Below are 11,127 nucleotides of genomic sequence, written 5' to 3' on the forward strand. Positions count from 1 at the left end.
TGTTGAAAAAATTAATATTATAGCATTTCAGATAAAACTCAATGGTAAAGCATGTCAAAAGATAAAAAAAAAAGATAAGTCAAAGTATAGCTTGTAAAAAAAAAATGTCATTTTATAATGTGTCGAAAATTGAATGGGAGAAATCCTAAAGGTTTTTCCAAACCCACTCAGCTGCAAGTAGGAGACATGCTCAGGGTGTTGCAGCAACCCCCACCCCAAGGACCAGAATAGTATTCAGCATAATCAATGACGCAATTCAAAGATTTTTCATTAGAATTACTTCTTGCTTTAGAAATGTTTCCTATTTCCATGTTGTTATTACACAAATGCCAGAAAAAAAATACCCACTGCTTCTTTTTCCTCGCTTTTATTAAACGAGTTACAATATACTTTTACATGTCAAGAGAAAAACCTCATTAAGGATAAAAGCACAGGTGAGACAATTATACAAATGTACACGCACAATGTTTGAGAAAACTACATGCTAATGTTAAACACTACCAAATAACTTATCACCTAGAAGGCTTCAAACAATCAATTTTACATTTAAAGTCAAAATCCAAATCAGAAGCAACAAAAATGGGAATGCCTTTGTTGTGTATGTGCAAGCTGGTAGAACTTAAACACATGATAGCAGGTGACTAGAATACCACACACACAACGCTACACAGCACTGCTCATGCCTGGCGATGGTGGTGAACTACTAACAGCTCTCGTCTCTCACAGCTGGAGTCCTGCTCATTCACAACAGAATCCATCTGACGACAGCACAATCTAGGCATAACAGCGTTTCCGTATGTAATACTGCAGTCAGAGTTCAAGTGTTACCGATCAAAGCAGTCAACATCCTCATAAAAGCTTCGGATACAGCTACTGTTAATGTCACATCAAGTTTTAAAGGAAAAGCATGCAGCTCTGTCTTTACAGAAAGAAAACCATCCACTGGGAGTACACAGGATATATTTACAATGGGGGAAACCACGGCAACAGGCTGTTGAGGATTCACAATGACGCTAACACCAGAGGAGGCTGGGCTGCAGTCAAAGCTGGGAGGTTTAAACAGCACTTTCTATCCATCATCCCTGCAGCTTCAACAGACTGCACAGACAGCCGCCAAACTGCACGGTCCTCAAACAGCCGCTCTGAGCGCAGCCCCGGCCCCTCCGGCGGTAACTGACGCGGGGTTAGCTACCTACTGTTTTACTGACTTTGCTGAAACAAAACACAGGTGAAGCAGAGCGTGGATGGATGCTTGTATGAGCGGCGGGACAGTGCGTGTATGTTTCAGTCAAAGTCTCTGTTGACCAGGACCAGCGGAGCCACCAGCGTCCACACGTAGAGGGCGATGCAGATCCAGCTGGAGGAGATCTTCACCCACACCGACGGCCACTTGCTGGTCATGGCCTCATAGTTGGCGTCAGGGCTGAAGGGAGAACAGAGATAATTATACTCTGCTGCCATCAGTCTGAGTTCCAAAAAATGTTAAATATTCCAGAAGTGTTTTCAAAAAAACAGAGAGAAAACAACTAAAGTTGTAGTAAAGCACAGCGTTAAACTGAATGAGATTTTGTTCAATCCTGTCAGTTCGTGAAGCCATTACTCTGAACTCAACTTTTATACTTTTGTATCACAATGAAATCTATTGTGTTCTGACGAAAAAGTGCCTCGTTTAAGGGAATACTTCACCCATGAAATGATCTTTTGTATATCAATTACTCAACCCGTGTTATACGTTGAATTCATGAAGAAAACGTGCGTGTCTCACAGGATTTAATTCTAGCATGGATTAGGAATGACAGTCGATCATCGCAAAAATGAAAACCGAGAAAAATCTCCATGAATTAAATTTTGAAAAACAAAAAAATTATGTCAAAACATTTGTTTACAAACTCTCACACAAACCATTCAGTATAATATAAGTCTAACTTATCCAGTCGGATGCCAGGACACATGCATTTTCCCTAAATCGTTACTATTTCAAACTGAGCTGAAAATTAAAGCCAGACTCCGGCTTCCGTGTTCAGTGAGGTAAAATTACTGTTTTTGTCAATGGAGTCTGGCTTGAGGAGAGCGTATACACTTTTTTTCAGCTCAGTTTTAAATAGTAATATTTTAATGAAAATGCATGTGTTCGGGAAGTACTGAGCATAGGGCTGCATAAATGAGACTTGGATAACGCTGCACAACTTGTGTGAGAGATCGTACACAAATGTTTTGACATTTTGTTTTGTTATTGTGAAACGCAGATCCCTATAACTTAAGATTCATCAAAACATTTCTTCATTTTTGGATTCTTTGTTTACTGTGGAAGCATGCGGAAAAAAACAATGTTTCCTTCAGGAAATCATTGAAACAGAGTGAGAAGCTGAGGGTTTAAGTAAAGGCAGCAAATCTATTCATCTGCTAACTTTTACACATATTTATGAGTGTTCAGTAAAAGTGCTTTTTTAAAGGTGAATATATCTTCTTCCTCTGCACCATAGAACTGTTGTCCAAAAATATTAAACAAACTCAATTATCCACACGGTTGCACTGGGTCACAGTGTGGCAGGACTGTGAGGCTTACCTGTACCAGTTGGTGAGCGTCATCATGATGTAGAGCGACGCCAGGAACAGCATGAAGTGGAAGAAAGAGTAGGAGTAGGTGACGCCGTCCCTCTCATTGTCCACAGCCCTGTTGACTCCGCCCTCCTCGAAGCCGTCAGTCTGAGGCCCGTCTTCGATCAGAGCCGACTCGTCACTGGTCAGAGTCAGCTTGTTCACCTGGGCGTTGGATGAGTTACGAATACTGCAGACGAACAGAGGAGAGAACACAGTGCGTTCAAACGTCTGCGCAGAGAAAAAGACAACCTGCAGGAAATAAAACTAATGTGTGAGTTTCTTCACAAGCTGAATGATAATCAAAAGGTCTTCCTCACCTGGAGTAGAGGACACACATAAGGAAAAGGATCAATCCCACAATGCCCTGGGCATCCCACCACTGAACCACATGGTCCTGACCTGCAGGGCTGGTGCTGTTCAGCCCGATAATACCCAGAAGGCTCGGGTTACATTTCCTGTCTGTTAGACACAAGAAAACATTTTCATGTTTAAGGATTGACAGATTACTGTAGGCTGCATGATCTGTGTCCACAACAACATTTATTTACAGTCTCTAGTAGATTAAAGGCAGCGCAGGAAGTTCAAATATTGCTCTATAAATAATAAAGATGCTGTCCTACCGGGCTCATTGGTCATGGCAGACCAGGTCAGGTACATGGTGTACAGGGTAACCAGGGAGGACTGCAGCAGGCCAGACCTGGGCTGGGACTCCTTCACAAACAGAACCGCGGACATTAGCAGGAAAATCGATCAGTGACCAACTCTAACGACCAAAAGCACTCAGCTCGGATGTGTCCCAGCATTACGGAGGAAATGGTCCCTAACTGCTGACGGCAGTCTGTATATCAGCACATTTGATATAATAATAGTCTTTCTCTAAAGCTTCTTTATCCCTCACACCTCTAAGTGATCTATTCGACATGCTGTTATCAACAGATGTGTTTGATTTCGGTCATGTTTGCCACTGCAATGCTGCACAACATCTTTTACAGCAGTCCAAAAGATTTAAGTGTCTTGGATTTGCGTTAAAGGTTCATTTCTACAATTTTCAGCCCGCACCCTATTTCCCATGTGTTTTTTTTGTCTGACTGATGGGGACAAAAATGTTTTAAAGTGGTCAAATACTGAGTAAGGGGGCTGCACATGAAAACAGTGAAACAGGCTGCAATGTAACTACTCAGAGCAACTGGCACAATCAATTTACGTCCACTTAAATGCCCCTGACTAGCTTAGATTGTTATTTTAACTGTCTGGCAACATTATGGAAAGGGTTCCTATAGAGATGGGCCTTTTGTTTGAGTTAAAATCCTTTTTATTTAACCAGAAGCAGCCCCAAAATCTCTGTCATAAAACCCACCAGACTCCAGTTAAACAAACAAATTTCATCATCATAAAACACACCTTATTCAAAGTCGACTGAAACAAAATAACACCTTGGTTTGTCTTTCCACTGTTCCCTTAATCTCCAACTCTCATTTATTTAAAATACACCCTTAATTTACCCGGTTTGATGTGAAAATATGCCGCTTCTATACACGCTAGAATTAGTTTATTTAAATGGAGTCTGTTGGGTTTGGCGATAGCAATTTTGAGTGAGTGTCGAAGAGAAAGAGAAGATTTTGCTCTTCAACAAAAATGCGCCTCTCTCTGTAGAGATCCTTCCCATAATGTTGCCAGACGCTGAAAACAATAATCTAGACTGTCAGTGGCAAAAACAAGCACTTTTACTTTATGTTATTTGATGATGCACATGACTGCAGCTCTGCTGCTCAATGCTGGACAAATTTCAAAAATGGTCATTCCCATTGATCACATAGTCATAATTAACATAGGAAAAAAGGGTCTATGTTAAGTATGTTAAGTTGACCATTTAAGCACAGTCCATATGCATCAAATGGAAATCCTCTTATAAAGCATTAGCACTATAATTTAATTGCTATTTACGACATCTATTTCACATCTGTCCTTCCTGGAAGAGGGATCTCTCCTCAGTCACTCTTCCTGAGGTTTCTACCATTTTTTCCCCATGTTACAGGACTTTTTTGGGGAGTTTTTCCTTAAACGATGTGAGGGTTTAAGGGCAGAGGGATGTCGTATGCTGTAAAGCCCTCTGAGGAAAACTGTGTTTTGTGCTAATGGTATTTATAAATAAAACTGAAATTGAAAACTGAGAAACGTGGTGAGAGAACTGATGCGAACCTGGATCTGAGGCAGGATGGACAGGACAGAGGCCGCCACACAGAGGAGCATGTTAATGCTGATGAAGACCTTGTTTTCAGTGCAGCCGTCAGAGTGGGTGTAGTAGATGTAGAACATGACCAGAGACACCAGAGACAACAAGTAGTTCACCGTGGTGACCGACAACAGAGCTGTGAACGCAAAACACAAATTCATCACATATATGCCTGGCAAAATGACACAACAGGTTTATAGACAGACTTTTCATTGAGATTTCAAAGGTAGCAAACGCCTGAAAGAGATATTATGATCCAATCTTTTACGTTTTTGCATGAATATATTCTTATTAGTTTAAATGGAAAGTCTTGGAGGTGTTCTCTTCCTGACAACAATAAATAAACTTCTTAGATAAATGCTGACCAAACAGACTCATTTTTGCATGATGTCATACTTTAAGACCTTTCTTGTCTCCATGAAAGATGTCACCACAAACTATTAATGAGTAGTTTATATCCATCAGTCATATAGAGCAGCCAAAACAACTGCAAATAACGCTTTTTTAAGGTTGTAATTGATAAAGTTCTTTATGCACATGTTAGCTTCATAATAAGACTGTCACCATACCTGCATACCAGCAGCGGGAGTTTCCCTCCTCCATCTTCTCCACCCAGGACTCATTCCAGGAGTGGGCAAAGTCAATGAGTAACACCAGCTGGATGAGGATGAAGCAGAAGGCTCCGGCCATGCCGACATAGAACCACACTGTGAGACACACAGAGCGAGAGTACGTTACTACGCCGGCACAGTATCTGCAGGTTCTTATACAGCCAGAATCTGAAACATTTCATTGCCTTCTTACCACTTTACACTGATTAAAAAAACAACATGACGACAAATTGATCTATACCTGTTCTGTGGCAACTAAGTTGGCCAGCGAAAGCTTACTCTGGGCTGCCAGGACAGGATTACGAAACGAGTGGCTATTTGCACCCGGTTGAAAATAGTCGCACTGTAGCTACTGGGCTATTTACACACAACAGTGTTATTAAGGATCCCGCTGCACGCTGTGATCGGCTAATACTTGTCGCATCAACACGTCCACACTTCAAGGTCGGAGGCAGTTAGAGTTAGGGCAAAGAGGGTCAGTACTAGCCACTCTCGCATATTCTCTGAGATTAAAGTGGGAAATTTGCAAAGGAAAAAAAATCACAAATGTAACGCCAGAGAATGAGGTGACGCAGTATAAAGAGAGACACAGTCTCAAAAATAATAAGACACTTGGGTAAGTGGATTAAGGACAGAATATTCCACACAACAGACAACAGTCTGAGTCCTGTGTGAGTCTATAGCCCCTTTGAAACTGACTGTTTAAAGCGGAAATATCGCGCCGTTAGCGACACCTGGTGTGTCAGGGCCTTAACGCTGTTCTCAGGATAAAAGCCATTAAAACCCCTCAATTAAGCATCTGATTTTATTGATTGATCTGAGTTCATTTCAAATGAAATGACATAAAACTCCCTTTGTTCAATTTTCGGTGATGCATGGTTTTGAACAGCATGCCAACAATATGAACATACCATACGTTGTTTTCTTTAAAATGTTCATGAGGGGCATTATAAATCAGTTATGATGCCATACTGTACGACGGTTAAACCCTGTGAGACCTGGTGTCCATTGTCTTTATGTCTTTTATTTAAGAGGAGAAAAATGAATGGACAAGAATACTTACCAACAGTGAAAGGACCCTCTGCGATGAAGAACGATCCGATAGTGATGGCCACAGCTGCAGCAAACTTAAAGAACCAAAACCTGCGAGTAAAATTCTGATATCAGTCGCTGGCAAAAACTGCAGGATTTAATTCTAGCATGGATTAGGAATGACAGTCGATCATCGCAAAAATGGATTGCTACCACTTTTGATAATGGATTGATCAAATGGGCTATGTCACAGGTGATAAATCCAGTAAAGTTTATGTCCTAGCAGACAGACGAGGTGGTGTTGGGACGGACGGGTGCTGACTCACCCGTTGTGCAGCGCAGCTCGGGGGTCCTGGCTGCTCTTGACTTTGATCATGAGCAGAGAGAAGAGCAGGAAGAACATGGCCATGCCGAAGCAAACGCGGTACACAGCCTTGTAGCCCACCAGCACATCGCAGTTCACGTGGCCCTCCACGCCGGGAATAGACGAACCCGTCCCTCCTTCGCAGAAACCTGGAATCTACGGCAGAAAACAGAGCAGAAGCTGTGAAGCAGAATCACAGACTTTCAGATCAGAAAGCTGGCATGCAGCACAGGGTGTCCTCCGCCCACTAACAGAGCTGCTGCGCTCTCCTTTCCAAATTTAATGATCTCTTTTGGGAAGTCTTCTCAAGGCCTTCAAGATCAAACAGAAGGACCAAGGAAATGAGCTCAACTCTTTGTCTTGTTAAAACTCAAAGTGAGAGTCTGTCTTAAAGCTGAGTTTGGATTGCTTTAAGAAACATTACATTTAACTTTTTAAAAAAAAATACCGATGTACAAATTTCAAATGTATAAGCACCACCTCACTCATCAGTGCCACCCGTACTATCAAATAAAACATCGACTAGAACAGCCATTCTCACATCACAGACCGTTTTATCATTCTAGTTTTTGGATTTGGGAGAGTTGTTCATTTTTACTAATATTTAAGGGCCATCTTCGAACCATAGACATAACATTTGAGTTTTGAAAGTGGACATAGTTCCCCTTCAAGTCAAAGAACCTCAGACAAAAGAGAAAATGTACACGCAGGAAAAGCTGAGCCCTATATCAGGAACTTGAGCACAACAGAGAGGATGTGGATGAATGGCTTTTGAAGTTATGCCAAAGGAGCTCTAAAATAAACCATGTTAACCTTCGTTATGGTGAACCGTTAAGACAGATGTGCACCATTTATGTGTGTGTGTGACACAGTATTGCAAATTTTGTACATACACTGAAATGTTCATATTTTCTATCATGTAAGGTTCTGGCTTCTTCAACAAAGTTACACGAACACAGATTCATTCAACTGAACACCTTTTTTAATTTTAGAAATGTTGGTCTTATATTTTCTCATGATTTTTGTTCAATTAATATCAGTTTAGGAGAGGTCTCCAATGTTTTTCAAGAGAATGAAGGGAGCCTTTCAGGGGAAATATAAGTTTCTCCGGTCTAATGGACAGTAAATTGTCTTTCAACAATCTATTGTGAGTAGAGAGTGAAAAAGCTTCCATTTAATAAGTATAAGTCGCCTCGTCAACAAGGTGATGAAGGTGAAGACACGTTGCACGCCTCAGGACAAATCTGGCTGTAGAGAAACTCTAAACAAGGGCACAGTGTTGTATGAAGTGTTTTAAGTACTCATTTTTTTGTTGTTTTTATTATGGGAATGCCTTTATTTCAACAGACTGCATATGTTATTATTTTCTTGTTTGTTTGTTTTATAGTTTTAATGTATTCTGTGAAGCACTTGGTGAATTTTATTTCTGTGAATGGCGACATCTCAAATAAATTATTATTATTATTATGTGTCATAAAAAAGAATATGTACTGACTGCACCATTTGCTGCTACCACCTCACCACAAACGCTCCTTCACAATAAAAGTCTTCTAACCACCACATTTTGCAGTAAAAAAAAAAAGGGGTAGGTTTCAAGTGCTGATGATTTTTGATCTAATAGCATAATGTGTTTAATAGTGAGAAACTCTGCCTGCGTACCTTCTTGAGCTGCCCCTCCATGCCGGGCATCAGCATGATGCAGGCGATGCCCACTCCCAGCAGCAGGAAGAAGGCGTAGATGAGGCGAGTCACCGTGGAGTTATTTCCACTGGGGCAGCATCGACACAGCAGGCAGGGGGCGCTGCCGCACAGGCACGGGATCTGCACGTAAACCAGAACAGTTAATCATAAATGACAGACCGACAGATAGATGGATAGATAGATAAATAGATAGACGGATAGACTGATAGGCAGAGAGACAGGTGGGCTGGCAGGCAGCCAGACAGTCGGACAGACAGATAGCTCTAACATTAGGCATCATTAAGGAAAGTAAACCGCCTCCTTCCTGCAGTCAGAGCCCGTGTATGTGCCCCTCTCTTCGGCTAAATGTGTAGCTGTTTGCCTCCACATGTCGCAACGAGCCCACCGTGCTGCTGACTGCAGCTGATACCTGACCTGTTTACACGCTGCGGTGTCGCAACAGCTAACAGCTAACGTTACACCCCGGCTGCTTTGTTGACATCTTCCACAGCCGCGTGTTTACAATCTTCACACACAAAAAAACCACCAAAAGACGTCAAAAATGCTGTAACGTAACATTAATACTTATCACAGTTAGCAAAAACAGGACGTTTAGCCGAGCGGAAGCGTCGAGGCTAGGCTTGTTTATGGGTTGTTGTTTTTTTAGGTTAGCTAGTTTCCAAACAAAGGCAGACGTAATGTAGCCCTACAATTAGCTTCCGAGACTACAGGAGACAGTAACTCGTCCACATTACTAACTAAAACTTTTATATCAGTGTCATAAATGAGCAGTTAGTGATCTCTAATTAGCTTTATTGTGTTTATTTATGTCCGCCTGCGTCACAGTTAATCACCCTGACGGCCTCCTGCCGTTTGTATTATTGCGCAGTCATTACAGGCTCCAAGTCGAATAATGACACAGCGATAATAAAACATCCACTGCTTTCAGTGTCAGCCACAAAACATGCGTGTCACTCACCCAGCTCGCCATGGAGCACAGTCCCAGCACGGCTCCCATGATGGCTGATGTTTGCTGTTTTCTGGTCGGTCGTTAGATGGCTGGAGCTGCTTTGCTTTCCCAGAAGATGGATGATGCGCTGCCCCGCTTCTTCTTCTTCTCACACAATGTTCGGCAGTGTGGGTGCGCATACGCGTTTTACTGCCCTCTACAGGACGACTGCAGCACTACCCCCTCAGTCTTTATGCACATACACAAAATTAAATATATATTTGGGGACTGTTTCTTTTTTTAATGGGAGGGGGAGGCGAAAAATAGAGAGGCACGTCAAAAGAAGCACTGGGGAGGGACTTTTTTTAAAAAAAAAATCTTGGTTTAGAAGAAGGGCATAACGTTTTAAATGGCTGTATTTTGTATTTATTCAACATTTGCAAATTCAAGTGCTCATTTCCAACACATCAACTGAACTGAGTACGTTTTAAAATCTGACACTGTGGTCACAGACTTTGTGCTTCTGGGTGTTCTGACAAAGATGCTTTATTTTACTATAAGTAACATCATTGTAAGCACATTGTTGACAGCAACTCCAATGCACTACATCAAACAGGATACAAAAGCCAGTTAAAAGAAGAGAATAATGAAAGTCCTTTGTAAATAATCCAGACAGGAGATTATATACAGTCATAAAGTGAACAAAGACCCGGACAAAAACTAACTGTACAGCTATATCTTCAGTCCAGTCAGTAACCCTGTGATGTCGCTCCTGTATATCCACAGGAAAATATATTGCTTCCAACACAACGTATCAACAGAAGCAGGACTAAAATAGAAAGAACAAACAATACGTCAAACCGAATAATGCTTTTAGGTGTGGAGCGCACTGTTCCTCTCATTAAACAACAGTCTTGTGTCTCCCATCTCTTTCATCAGTGTGTTCTCGGACTGGCCGTCCACAGTGAAATGGCAAAACTATAAGAAAATAACTACCTCTCTTTCTTCTTCGGTTGGAAAACAGCAGTTTTTGGTCAGTATTAGGATTGAATACAAAGTATTTGACAGACAGCAACATATCAAACCTCCATTCTTTATCTTCCTGACTGCATTTCATCATATTTAAACCAACAAAACAACAGTTTGTTGTGTTTCTATTGTCAGGCAACTCTCCTGAGTGCAGAACAATAATTGGATCAACAGTCATAGATGCCTGATAACAAAGGACATTCATCAGGATTGGTTAGCTCTGTTCTTCTCTATTGTTGTTCATCCTCTGCGGCCCTGAAGGAGCTTAAAGTCTGAGAAAATGACATCATAGTGATGTCATCAGGGTCATTTCAGCATGTGATTTGAGACCAAACAGGAGGTGGGAATTTTTGAAAGACTTTGGTGTTTAACAAGTGGGGAGGGTCTAATATAAGTGATGAAGTGGGAGGAGGCGTTCATAATGATTTCCTCAGTGTTATTTAATCCATTCAGATCAAGCGTCCATTCCAATGGACAGAACTTTTCTAGGACGTCTAGCCCTATCACTACTGTAAATCAGCTCCACCAAATGCAGAGATTTATTTGATGGTGATGTCTGCGAGCCAATCACAGTGCTCCGCATCATCTAAAGTGGACTGCAGCGGAGCCACGCCCCCTCTTTTGACAA

The 11,127-nt window shown here is 41.6% G+C and overlaps 1 protein-coding gene across 1 annotated transcript; it reads right to left on the minus strand.

Annotated features, from left to right (window-relative positions):
- Nucleotides 1–351: 351 nt before the first annotated feature.
- On the minus strand, nucleotides 352–9,628 carry serinc1 (serine incorporator 1). Its single transcript, XM_042503840.1, has 10 exons — nucleotides 9,501–9,628; nucleotides 8,501–8,662; nucleotides 6,804–6,997; nucleotides 6,509–6,588; nucleotides 5,404–5,541; nucleotides 4,801–4,970; nucleotides 3,222–3,312; nucleotides 2,919–3,060; nucleotides 2,567–2,788; nucleotides 352–1,423 (listed from the first exon to the last, which is right to left on the minus strand). Exons 1-10 carry the CDS (start codon nucleotides 9,537–9,539, stop codon nucleotides 1,285–1,287), a joined length of 1,377 nt encoding a protein of 458 aa, XP_042359774.1. The 5' UTR covers nucleotides 9,540–9,628; the 3' UTR covers nucleotides 352–1,284.
- Nucleotides 9,629–11,127: the final 1,499 nt, after the last annotated feature.

Source organism: Plectropomus leopardus, chromosome 16 (genome assembly GCF_008729295.1).
Source record: "Plectropomus leopardus isolate mb chromosome 16, YSFRI_Pleo_2.0, whole genome shotgun sequence".
Lineage (NCBI taxonomy): Eukaryota > Metazoa > Chordata > Actinopteri > Perciformes > Serranidae > Plectropomus > Plectropomus leopardus.

Coding starts and splice junctions, on each gene's coding strand:
- serinc1 (XM_042503840.1), bottom strand. CDS start 9,539: ATGGGAGCCGTGCTGGGACTGTGCTCCATGGCGAGCTGG. Junction 8,663..9,500: donor TGTGCTCCATGGCGAGCTGG/GTGAGTGACACG, acceptor GTTTACGTGCAG/ATCCCGTGCCTGTGCGGCAG. Junction 3,313..4,800: donor CCATCCTGCCTCAGATCCAG/GTTCGCATCAGT, acceptor CTGTTTGTGAAG/GAGTCCCAGCCCAGGTCTGG.